Source organism: Callithrix jacchus, chromosome 13 (assembly GCF_049354715.1).
Source record: "Callithrix jacchus isolate 240 chromosome 13, calJac240_pri, whole genome shotgun sequence".
NCBI lineage: Eukaryota > Metazoa > Chordata > Mammalia > Primates > Cebidae > Callithrix > Callithrix jacchus.
Genome location: NC_133514.1, coordinates 12,840,921 through 12,854,458, shown reverse-complemented (window position 1 = coordinate 12,854,458; position 13,538 = coordinate 12,840,921). Strand labels below are relative to the sequence as shown.

At 41.5% G+C, this 13,538-nt stretch overlaps 1 protein-coding gene across 6 annotated transcripts in view; it reads right to left on the bottom strand.

Annotated features, from left to right (window-relative positions):
• The window catches only part of INTS9 (integrator complex subunit 9), a 124,401-nt gene that overhangs the window by 78,372 nt on the left and 32,491 nt on the right, over positions 1–13,538 (bottom strand). For 4 of the 6 annotated variants that reach the window (XM_035269627.3, XM_002756798.7, XM_035269626.3 and 1 more), the window contains exons 2-3: positions 12,991–13,118; positions 3,938–3,998 (exon numbers count right to left, since the gene is read on the bottom strand). In XM_035269627.3, the coding sequence (XP_035125518.1) occupies positions 3,938–3,998; positions 12,991–13,055 (126 nt within the window). In that variant the 5' untranslated portion in view covers positions 13,056–13,118. The remainder of the gene's footprint in view (positions 1–3,937; positions 3,999–12,990; positions 13,119–13,538) is intronic. The other 2 variants (XM_035269629.3, XM_035269630.3) reach the window with 1 other exon arrangement.

The following is a 13,538-nucleotide window of genomic DNA, read 5'->3' as shown; positions in this document are numbered from 1 at the left end:
ACCACCACCACCATCACCAACACCACCATCACCTTCACTTCTACTACCACCTCCTCCTCCACTACCACCACCACCACCACCTCCACCACCTCTACCACCACCTCCTCCACCACCTCTACTACCACCTCCTCCTCCACCACCACATCCTCCTCCACTACCACCACCACCACCATCACCAACACCACCATCACCTTCACTTCTACTACCACCTCCTCCTCCACTACCACCACCACCACCACCACCTCCACCACCTCTACCACCACCTCCTCCACCACCTCTACTACCACCTCCTCCTCCACCACCACATCCTCCTCCACTACCACCACCACCACCACCACCACCACCCCCTCCACCACCTCTACCACCACCTCCTCCTCCACCACCACATCCTCCTCCACTACCACCACCACCACCACCACCACCACCACCACCATCACCTCCACCACCATCACCTCCACCACCTCCTCCTCAACCACCACATCCTCCTCCACTACCATCACCACCACCACCACCATCACCTCCACCACTCCTACCACCTCCTCTGCCTCCTCCTCCTCAACCATGACCACCACCATCACCTTTACCACCTCCACGGCCACCACCTCCACCATGACCACTGTCATCATTACCACCATGAATGTAATGTTTTTCCTTGCGGAACATACTATTTATTTAGCATTATAAACCAAATGTATTTATTCAAAAGAAAACAGCGTATTTATAAAGAAATAGATATAGTCCAACTTCTCACCCCACCCATGACCCACCAGATTTAATAAACCTGTCTTAAATTCCCCCACAGGCTGACCCTGAGAAAAGAGCTTGAGAACAGGAAGTTTATATGTGAGGTGCTGAGAATACAGGAGAAGGGGGAAGTGATCAGTGCAAAGGAAGGTGACAGATAATGGCTTTGCCACTGAGCCACATACTACTTTGGGCAACTGGAACTTATCCCTATGGGGAAATTTAGAAATGGTGTAACAGAGACACTTCCGAGCTACCCCACTTGGAATGTTTATATACCAACTCCTGCATTGTGTGCAGCCTCAGAAAAAACCTCTCAGGCAAAGCCAGACAGATACTGGCAGCTGGAGTGATGACAGAGGACACCGAAATAGCAAAGTCTTAGAGATATGGGTGGGCTACCAATATGGGCTGCTACAATGCCTCCTGAAGGCCACAAATGCTTTCTCCCCTCACCGACACTTTAAACTGAAGTCCACAGTGAATTTTTTGCACCATCAAGGTTAAAACTACCTCTGACTTTACATTGAAACCAGTAAAAGACAGAATGTGGTTGACAGCTTCCTTTGCTCTTTCCAGAAAGGGAAAGATACTGCTTTAAGTTTGTTCTATCATGTGTCCATTCGTCACTGAACATATATTGTACACATCCATATATACATGTGTGCTATAGCTGGAACCTGAGCAACACCATTTTATAAAGGACAAAAGCTGTTTTCCAAAAAATAAGTTGCCCCATTCTCCTCACAACGACTGCTAACCTTGGCTTCTGTAAATAAAACTGCTAGTTTGCTCTACAAAGTGCTCCCTATGCAAAGCTGCTTACCTTTTCTTATCAGTGACTACCAGAATTGCTGGCCTTTGCTTACCGGTAATGACCAGAATAAGCAGCCCAAGTTAATTCCATCCTGGCTCCTGTGACTCATAATAAGTAACTAAAATCTGTGGATTCTAATACTGCCCAGACAATGTGTAAACTAACGCTTACCTTCACTTCTGTAAACCACTTAGGTAACAATCCAAGTGACAACAAGTCCCCTAGCCCTTGGAATGTCCGGAGACCCGCTCCCTCTTCTCTGCCCGGGAGGTGATTTACAAAATCCCCTGGCCCTCAGAATGTCTGAATCCCTTCACCCCCACCCCCGGAGGTGGTTTACGGGTATAAAAGAGTCTTGTCACCCTCCATTCAGGGCCACGGGTTGGAGAGACGTGAGTCCTCCATGGTCGCAGGCAATAAAGACCCTGCAATTTGGCATACTTTCGTCCTGTTAATTTTATAATCTCGCATATCAATACTTTATATGTATCTATATTTACATATCAGAGTCTGAATGATTTCACTCTCAATGTTTATCTGAATATAGGGCACTGACTAAGTAATACCGTCCTTTTGAATTTTCTAAGTCTCATATCAGAACCTTGATAGACGATTTCCTTCTCTTGCCTTCCCCTCAACGCTCTGGTTCCTCTCCATAGAAGAGTACCATTTAACTAGTGACAGGCTGAGCTGAAAGGAGACTGAACACAGTTCTCACTTACAATGTACCTGACAGCTAAAAACAAATGAGCAATTAGGTTTAATGGGAGAAGACTCCCCACTCCCTCAGGATGAGGTTAAAAATGATTAAAGACAAATCATGTGAAATTTCAAAGCTTCGCCTGGTTTTAAATTGGCTATGTAATCTTCTTCCCCATAAGGCTACATTTCAGGAATAGGGTATATGATAGTCTCCTTGAAGGCTCTCATCCTTCCTGGCCTGCAGAAGCGTATTTGCCATTCCAAACACTTACAATGTCATTGTATTTTATTCACCACTCCCTTCTAATGAAATACTCTCACATACACATGCAAGTCATTTCACTCACAATGCGCTGGTAATGGGATGCTTCGGAGCCTTCTGCAGGGAACAATGATTTATAGCCAGCAGGAGACTCAGGCTGAAATCAGGTGCACAGGTTTCTGAATGTCACATAATTTTACAGTCACCTCTGAAGAAAATCTGGCGTCAAATTATGCATTTGGTTTGTACGTGAGGTTAGGGTGCAGTTACAGAAATTAATTTTGTAAAAACGGCACCTCTTAATTAAACAGTATCTGTTGCAAGAGAAAATGCCTTATTTAGATGAATCATTTTAAGCATCTTTAAACTCAGTTTTTCAATGTGAAACCTAGGAAAGGAAGAATGATTTAGGGAACTAAGACGTGGCCTGAGTGGGCTTCATAGTCTTTAATCTTCCTCTACCTCTGATTTTAGTACCAAGTTTCACTAGGTTAAAGTTGTAAAAATTTTTGGTAGCTTTGGTCTTTCATTTATTAAGTTAACGGTCTAACTATTGATCTGAGGAAGGAATTACTGAAAAGAAAATGTAATGTCAAAAATTTAATAGACTTGAAGAGAAAGAAGTAATTTAAGCCATTTATTTTAGGCGTAGTCAGTCATTAAAGTCATAATAGGACTCCAAATCCCAGATTGCTGGAACTGTGTTTTTTTTTTTTTTCTTTGAATAATCTATAAAGATTGCCCATTCTAGGCTATCAGGACAGGTTGAAACAGGATCACAGATCACACCATGGGAGACCCTCTATTCAAATTAACCTAAGAGCACTGCCCCCAGCCCCCTGCACAAGGCGGCACTGCCCGGGAAGCCAAACACTCTGTTCCTCAGACTGTTCCCCACACAGTGGCCAGAGTGGTCCCAGCTGACAGTGCCACTGTCCTTCCACAACCTTCCATGGCCTCTCATGACCCAAAGAAGACCCAAGCTTTTTATAAAACCCTACCTGATCTGGGCAGTTTACTTGAGGATTTTAAAGTTATTTTTAAAAAGATTTTTACTCCTTCCAATCACAAAATGAACTGGATTGAATTCTTTAAAAAGCCTTGTCTTTGAAATGCTCATTTCAATTCTAGAAATAATAGTTTTCTTTCTGTGGTGATAAAAGGTATTTGCAGCAGAAGTATTTCGATGTCTACATGTGAGCAAATTGGATCTGAATCCCAACACCGACATTCTCTAAAAGGTGCTTAAAAACAGTAGTTACTGTGTCCTAAAGACCCCAGCAGAGATCTTAGGGTTTTTCAGAGAGGAAAAAAAAAAAGCTGTCAGTCGCACTACTACAGGGTGCCTCTGGTATGAGAAGACAGCTTTCCACTAGGTGTAGGTGGCTTTAGTTTGTAGTCTTAGACATTACCTTGTCCAAGAAAGCATTTCCATCCTTCAGGGACCAGCCAGGAAGATTAGACAGTCTGGGACTGCAAAATAAAAGATTAAATTAACCTAAATAGATTATAATCCTCTATGATTTCATGGTGACTGTACTGTCTCCATTAAGTTAAAAACAGTTTAAAATTACTGGCAGTAGTGCTTACCCTAAATACCAATTAAAAAAAAATAGGAGAAATAATCATGCTGTATCAAGCTTAAAAATTACGTGGCAATAGGATATTAAAAGGTCAAATAGTTTAGCAGAAAATTGGAAAAACAAAAAGAATCCTATGCAGAATAATAAAGAAAAAAGAAAGATGAGACACGAGAACCTTTTATAGTTTTCCAATCACCCCGTCTTCTTTCCCTTATTATTATTATTTTTTTTTAAAGACGGGGTTTCACCACGTTGGTCAGGCTGGTCTTGAACTCCCGACTTGCGGTGATCTGCCCGCCTTGGCCTCCAAAGTGCTTGGATTACAAGCGTGAGCCATGCCCGGCCCTTTCCCTTGTTTGTATTTGACAACAGTCCTTAGGACAGGACAGAACAGGCATCGTCTTATTGCGGGTGAAAAAACAGATGCAGAGGTTAGGAGCTCTGATGAGAACACTGCCCTACTGGGAGGCTCACTATCTACCGGTCAGCATTCGCACAAACCCGAATACCTGAATTCCAGTCCAGTCCATGCTTTGAGTTCACTGCTTTACAAGCGGATTAATCACCTGTCACCTGTGACTTGAGTTTCCAATTCTGGAGAATGAAGCTAGTTTTCCCAAGTGTTACAAAATGACACCATGTCTAAAGTGAACAGCTTCTAGCAGATGAGGTCAATTTCATGTACATGTTACATTTTAAAAATCTGAATTAAAAAAAATCATTTACTACTAGTAATCTCAAGATTTAACTGTGTACTACTAGTTGACCAGAAGAAATATAATAGAAGCTGAAAGTGCCAATAACTCAGGAGAGAAAACTGTATGCCAGGAAAATTGAAAGCTTAATGATCAAGGCAATGTGTGAAGAAAAAGCCCATCAGGATTCCATGCTGGATGGCAAAAGGATTTCAACAATCACTATGAAATTAACATCTGTGATGCAGAAGTTAAGGGCAAAGAAGGGTGTGGGACTAACATAATCAGAAACCAAGTATTTGTATGGTCACTCTTCCTCTTCCCAAAACAATCTCATCAGAGGCTAAATCTGTAATTAGATGATAGCTATGAAGTCATCATAAAAGCATAAATATGTGAATATTCATCAATCTTCTAGAAATGGTTAAAAACCTGAATAAAATATAAATGCATCTAATTTCAGAAAAAAGTGAGGATGGGGGGAGACTTTTAATTATTAGGTTGGGGCAAATAATTTTGACAGTAATTCCAAACTTAGAGAAAAGCTGCAAGGATGTGAATACAATGGACTCTCACACACTAATCCTTTATCTAGATTAACTGTTTACACTTTGCCTTTACTTATGCAAAATTGAGAATATTGATTTCATACTAGAGAAGGAAAATCACTACTGGAGGCCGGGTGTGGTGGCTCACACCTGTAATCCCAGCACTTTGGGAGGTTGAGGTGGGAGGATCATTTGAACTCAGGAGCTTGAGTCCAGCCTGGGCATCACAGTGAGACCCTGTCTCTACAATAAATTGAAAAATTAGCAGGGTGTGGTGGTACATGCCTGTCAACTACTTGGGAGACCAAGGAGGGAGGATCACTTGAGCCCAGGAGATCAAGGCTGCAGAGAGCTGTGATGGTGCCACTGCAACAAATCAAGATCTTGTTTTGAAACAAGAGCCTGGGTCAAAAAAAATAAAAAATCACTACTGAGAGAATCAAATTTGACTGGTATAAATCACACCTGATAAACATTTTTTTAAACTCTGGGAGTTTTTTTGCTCTAACTCTTCAGATAATTATGTCATTACCATTAGTTGTTTTAATTATCATCTCATTTCATAGTCATATGTTTTGAAGACTTCTTACTTCTTGAAAAATATGTTTGCTATCAGATCACACTAAGAAAGCAAGCATTCCAATAAAAATGTAAGGACAAGACAATGCAGACACTGGTCTCATCTCATGCATGTTAACTCTCTAAAATAAGGTTGTAAATATCCACTTCCCTTTGCGAAGAGAACTGGATCAAAAGACACACTCCATTCCGTCTGCTCCCCATCAGACCCACACAAATCAGATAACAGATGCAGTTAGCTGTCTCAACAAATGTTTAGAAATAGTATGTTGCTTATCAGAATACAATTTTTTTAAAAGCAAAATTTTCAGGTGTTGTGGTTTAAACTCCTGGAAAACATTCTTTAATAACATCAAAGCCATCTATTATACCTGGGGGGTTACTTTGGGTTAGAGCCACTGCTAGTAGATAGGACTGAATGCTCAAAGGAAATCACAATCACGTTGTGACAACAGTGCCAAAGACAAAGGGATGAAAATATGTCACCACATGGCAAAGGGATGCTGACTACAGGGATGAAAATATTTGCTTACTGTGTTCCAATGAGTTAATGAATAAATCATAAAGAGTAAACTTTAATTTACCAAAGGGGAACTTATTATTTTGCTTTTAATGATTACAAAGTTCGACTATGAAAACTTCGTAAACAAGGAGATAGAGATCTTTCCATAGAAATCTAATAAGATGGCCGGGCATGGTGGCTCACGCCTATAATCCCAGCACTTTGGGAGGCCAAGGCAGGTGGAACATCTGAGGCCAGGGGTTCCATATCAGCTTGGCCAACATGGTGAAACCCTGTCTCTACCAAAAATACAAAATTTGCTGGGCATGATGGTGCATGCCTATAATCCCAGCTCCGCGGGAGGCTGAGGCAAGAGAATCACTTGAACCTGGAGGCAGAGGTCGCAGTGAGCCAAGATCTCACCATTGCACTCCGGCCTGGGCAAAAAGAGTGAAACTACGCTACCAACTATGCAGGAGGTGCTATGGGTTCACGCAGAAAAGGCACTTTTGACAGTTTGCAGTGAGGTAGCAGAGCAGAAAATAGGAGTTAGGAAGTGAAGGTGGAGGAGGTCTTTCAAGAAAAAGGAAAGAGGGAAGAGCCTCATTACAGGGTGCAGTGTTGCAGGAGCATGAGCTGTTCATCTTTTCACTCGCTGATTTAGGAATCTTTATTTGCATGTCAAGATGCCTGTAGTAGGACTAGGTGCTGGCAATAGGACTGTGAGAAAACACTCCCTCTTGCCGAGGAAGCAGGTGAGGGACCTGAATCTAGTCAGGATGCAAATTAATGGGGACAAGTGGAGGCAGCATGAAAAGATTTCCCTGGGGACATGAGGACTGCGTTGAGATCTGGACAGGAGCAGAGTCAAGGGGAAACCAGGGGCAGGGCTTGAGACAATAGAGAAAGTTCAGCTCCCACTTACAGGTGAGAACATGCAGTAATTGGTTTTCCGTTGTTGTGTTAATTCACCAAGAATAATGGCCTCCAGTGCATTCATGTCACTGCAAAGGGCATGATTCTGTTCTGTTTTATGTCTGTGCAGTATTCCATGGTGCACACCCAGCAGGTTCCTGCAGTCCTTCTCACCCATCCTTGGCATGGGCATCATCCATGAAGGTTATTCACATGGAACTGAGCAGATTCCAAGACACTCCCTCCGAGTCCCCATCAGCTAGAACACCATCATTATGCCCTTCCTACATTGAAACTGTAGTCACAGATGATCTCATAGAGCCTTCCAAGCTGAAAAAACAGTATATGTGACTGCTGTGAGGAAGGAGTCAAAAGATTTCTTTGAAACTATTTAATAGACAGAAACAAAGAACAAGAGGCAGAGTATAAGGAAGGTAGTGGAGGGGCAGGCATGACGCCTGATACGCCGAGATGAGTGTGGTGTTTATCCTAAGAGCAATGAAAAACCACTGAAAGGTTTTAAATAAGGTAAGATTACATCTGTGCTTCTAAGTGATGACTGTGGGGAAAATGAACCATATGCCTTCTGATAATAGACACCATCATCAGCATGGTATTCCTACCAAAAACAATAACCCCAACCTAATCATGAGGGAACATCAGACAAACCCAAATTGAAAGTTGTTGTATGAAATAATTGGCCACACTCTTAAAAACCTCAAGGTCGTAACAGACCAACTAGGAAAGTCTTCCAGATTAAAGGGGTCTAAAGAAATGACAGCTAAATGTAGTGTGGATGGAATCCATGTGAGATTCTGGATGAGAAATTATCATTTTTTCTTTTGCCATAAAGGGTTTCATAGTGAAATTATGAATTGGTAAAAGTAGGGACATATGTATAAGGTATATACAGATTAGACACTGGTACACTATGTACCATGGTTGTGTTAAAGGATATCCTTGCTCTTTGGAAATACACTCAAGCATTTATGGGTGAGGAGCATTATGTCTGCATCTCACTCTCAAATGGGTCAGAAAAAAAGTATGCGTATATATATATAAAGAGGAAATGATAAAACAAACTTGTTAAAATGCCAATAAATTGATAAAGGCAATTAGGAATTGTTTGTACTATTCTTGCGACTTTTCTGTAAATCTGCAGGATTTCAAATAAAAAGTCACACGAAAAGATGACCCTTGATTGACATGGGGCCAAGATCAGAACTGAAGAAACTGGTGAGGAGGCTTTAGCAGTGATACCTATAAAAGACGATAATGACTTGCAGCACTGAAGAGAAGTGACTGAATTCTGGAACTATTTAGAAGGTAAAAATGACAAGGCTTAATTGTTATACCCAAGCAAGTCAGAAGGAAAGAGCCATACTCTGAGTTTCAACTGAGAGTCCCTTATTGCCAGTGACCAAGAGCAGCTCATGCTCAAAAATCTCTTGGCCCCGAAAAGGAGGATGTGATTTCTTTTTATAACTATTCTAGGAGAAAGGGGAGGGGGAGTCTGGCTGAAGCGGAATTTTACAGAAGCAGAACAAGCAAGTTAAGGAAGCTGGAAACCAGGAGGCAGGAGGTTCCCACAGTTGCTGGTTACCAAGACGAGTATACACAATAGCTGGGGAATTGCCGAGCAGATTGTGGTTACAACGGTTACAAAGCTCTGGGTACAGCGTGACCCAGCTGTGCACCCGAAGGAGGGAATGGCAAGGAAGGAGAGGCTAAGATGGAGTCTGTCAGGTTCACATCCAAGATGGAGTCTGTTTGGTTTACATCATAATCAAAGACTGAATATGGAGGAGTGAGGAAGAAGGCTGAATCAAAGTTAACTCTGTTTTGTTTTTGTTTTTTTTTTTGAGATGGAATTTCGCTCATTACCCAGGCTGGAGTGCAATGGCGCGATCTCGGCTCACCGCAACCTCTGCCTCCTGGGTTCAAGCAATTCTCCTGCCTCAGCCTCCCGAGTGGCTGGGACTACAGGTGCACGCCACCATGCCCAGCTAATTTTTGTATTTTCAGTAGAGACGGGGTTTCACAATGTTGACCAGGATGGTCTCGATCTCTTGACCTCGTGATCCACCCGCCTCAGCCTCCCAAAGTGCTGGGATTATAGGCTTGAGCCACTGCACCTGACCTTGTTTTCTGTTTTTTATAAAAGCATACCATTCACTAAGATAGCAACTTGGAGAAAACCATATCTGGAAGGACATGTTTTCCTCTTCTGGACCCAGTCTGATCATGAAAAACAGGTTGAGGGGATGTTGAGAGTTAATGTTTTGTTTTGTTGTTTTGAGAAATAGCTCTCTCTCTCTCTCTATCACTCAACCTGGGCTGGAGAGCAGTGGCACACTCATGGTTCACTGGAGCCTTGACTTTCTGGGCTCAAGCAATCCTGCTTCAGCCTCCCAAGTCAGCTAGGACTACAGGAACACACCACCATGCCTAGCTGATTAAAAAACAATTTTGTAGGCACTGTGGACACATCAATCTGGAACTTGGAAAAGAGTTACTAACTAAAGATACACATTTGTAAGCTGCTGTCTGGATGGTTATTGCAGCTCTTAGCAACTTACTTTTTATAATTTCAACTTTTATTTAGATTCACAGGTACATGTGCAGGTTTGTTACCTTGGTATATTTCATGATGCTGAGGTTTGGGGTACAACTGATCCCGCTGACAAGGTGGTCAGCATAGCAGCCAAGAGTTAGTTTTTTCAATCCTTGGCCCCCTCGCTACCCAGCCCTTCTAGTAGACCCCAGTGTCTATTATTGCCATCCTTATGTCCATATGAACCCAGTGTTTAGCTCCCACTTACAGGTGAGAACATGCCATATTCTTGTGTAAATTCACCAAGAATGATGGCCTCCAGTTGCATCCATGTCACTGTAAAGGGCAGGATTTTGTTCTTTTTTATAGCTGTATAGTATTACACGGTATATACGTACCACATTTTCTTTATCCAGACCACCACTGGGGGACACTTAAGTTGCTTCTATGCCTTTGCTATTGTGCCTAATGCTGAGCATTTATTAAATGACCTTGGTGGAGACTATGATGGTCAAGCAATGAACAATAAAGAATGTCAATACATGATAGCTAATTACAGGAAAACACATCTCCAAAGTATACAGAGAAAGAAGGGTCCCAGAGATTAAGAGGAAAACCAGAACACATTATCATGGAGGTTGGTGCTGTTGAATGGTCAAATAAGATGAGGACTGACAAGCCCAAGACATCTAATGACATGGATGTCATGTGGGACCTGAGAGGTTCTAGAGGAGGGGTGTGGGCAGAGTAAAGACTGGACAGGTTTTAGAAATGAAGGGGAAAGAGGAATACAAAGAAGGTCGGATTTTTTTTTAATTTTAAGTTAACAGTGAATGATTATAATTAGATGACAATCAAGATGGAAAAGTCTAAGACAAAGCAAAGATGTAAAATAAATTAGTTAATTACAATAATAAAAGGACTCTGAAAAAGAGATTAGGATGGAATCCAGAGAAGATAAAGCAATTCATTTATACAGCAAAATACTTACTGAGCAGCTACTAAATGCCAAGCACAGTTCTAGGCACTGGGGATACAATAGAGAACCAAATTCCATGCCTTTATGAAACTGACATGTAGTGGAGAAGACAGACAATACATAAATAACCTACTCATAATGTAACAAGTGCTATGAAGACAAATAAAGCAGCTGAGGGGATAGAGAGGGTGAGGAATACTATTATAGGCAACTGAATCCTGGTCTGAGCAAAAGGAGATACCTTTTCTAAGAAACTGTATGGATAGCTAAGCAACGATTCCACTAGTAGAACTTCCCTCTGAGAGTAAAAGAATGGCAAGCGGGAGAGGGGAAGAAGATGCCAGTGCTGAGCCAGTGCCATGAGGACAGAAGAACTGGGTAAGGATGAGAACGAACAGGAAGGGGAAAACATGCAGCTGGGATTGTCTGCCCTCGTCCAGTTCTGATCACCTGGGAAATTCATGACCCCGCAGAGCAGGTTGGGCTCCCTTTTGGAAGCTCTCATGGTATCGTGTATTTTATTTTGTAAGTGATTATCCTAAGCATGTATACTTGTTTTCTAATCACAAGTGTAATAAAATCTGCATCTGTGTGATGTCTTTCTCCCTGATAGACTGTAAGTTCCATGAAGAAAAGTAAGTTATTCTGTTCATCTCTATATCCACTGGTCAGGAACAGTGCAGATTTTTAACAAACATCAATCAAACAAACAAACATTTTGTTCTTTGGGGAAAAAAGACAATAATACCAGGCTATTAGGAAACAACCCATTGTCATGTAAATAAGCTCCCCCCAAACCCCATTTTTGGGTAATATCTGTGGGTGGTACATGTATTTATTTATTTATTTATTCTTTTTTTTTTTTTTGAGATGGAGTCTCACTCTGTTGTCCAGGCTGGAGTGCAGTGGCGTAATCTTGGCTTACTGTGCCCTCCACCTCCCAGGTTCAAGCGATCCTCCTGCCTCAGCCTCCCAAGTAGCTGGGATTACAGGCACTCGCCACCATGCCTGGATAACTGTGTGCGTGTGTGTGTGTCTGTGTGTGTGTGTATTTTCAGTAGAGACAGGCCTTCAGGGTCAGCGAGGCTGGTCTCAAACTCCTGACCTCAGGTGATTCACTTGCCTTGACCTCCAAAAGTGCTAGGATTACAAGCCTGAGTCACTGAGCCTGGCCTGTGGGTGGCATATGTATTTCTAAGTGCTAGGTATAATTATAATTGAATTCCATCAGCTTTGCATAAAATGTAATCTGGACTTATCTCTGACCTTATCCTCATACCACCTTACTGTACCCCTTATCTCAGAAAAATCAATAGTTGATGATAATTCTTCTAGATGGTTCATAGGGTTATCATTGTGAATAATCATTGCACTCAGTGATGTCTTCAGGAATGAATGAGATAAACTAGAAAGCTTACCCAGTTTGCTATGCTTTTGAGCTCTTAAATCTGCTTTAGATAGCTTTAGAAAAGCTATCCTAGCTTGTATGCGGTGTCACTTTTTGCTACTGTAAGTATATTTGCTTCTACAAGGTAGCCACTTTTACAAACTGTTTCTAAATAGTAGTATGCTGGCAAACCAATTTCCTAAGGCAAAGTCTTAGTTAAGCTGACTGTAGGCCTGAGGCTGTCTGTCTCATTTAAGATACGAACTTGGGCTACATATGTGGTTCTAAATCTAAAGTTGACTTAGTTTGAAAATAATGCCCAGATGCCTATCGAAAAGAAATGTCAGATTCTATGATGTTAAGTCTCTGCAAAGGCTGCTAAATAATTCTAAAATTCAATTCTTGGGCCCATCAGTTGACCATTTACCAGCTCTCATGTGAATTAGCAAGAAAGATGAAATATACATGACCTCAGTTGTACTGAGCAGTTGCAAGAACATTTTACAGAAGCTCAGAAGAAGTTATAATAAAGAAGCCAATCAATAAATCAATAGAGCACTTTCCATCAACTCAGCCAATGAAATTATTTTGATAAAGAACATTTTTAAGGGAACAAAGCAAACTTAACGACAATACACTAGGTACTAGTAATCTTTATACTAACAGTACCATTTTTCCAGCAAATTTAAAGCTCATTCTGTCTTTGGATGCACGAGCACATACCTTTGAACAAGTGGCAAAGGAAGGAAATTGAGGGTGGAAGTCATGTCCAGTCCACAGTCCAACATAATGGTGGTTGATTTGAATTTGAGCACATTGCATGGTAAGGTTGGGTGCCCAGATAGGCAATACTGAAAAAAAAGGATATCACTCTGATCAGTAGTCAATTACAGAAGAAGTCTACAAAGTAAAGTGAATTAAACAACACTGATGATCTCTCATGAGACCAGTGTGTTAAGTTCAACTAACTTTCTAGGTTTCCTCCCTCTTACTGCTTGGGGACTACTTTCCCTAGCAGTTCAAAATGCTCAAAAGTCTCAGATCCTCCATCTGTCTTTTCACAGAGTGCCAAGCTATATTTTATACAGGCCTAGTTTTAGATGGGCCACAGTTATTCAAAATAGAAGGTTTCAAGGCTAACGGTATTCATTCTGTTTTCATAAGACACTGGCAAATTCTCATTTTCCCCTTTGTATGTAAGTATTGTCTAAAGCTGTGGATGTCAATGAAACTCTAAGCTGGAAACTCAAACTGTGCTCTAGGTTTGGTTT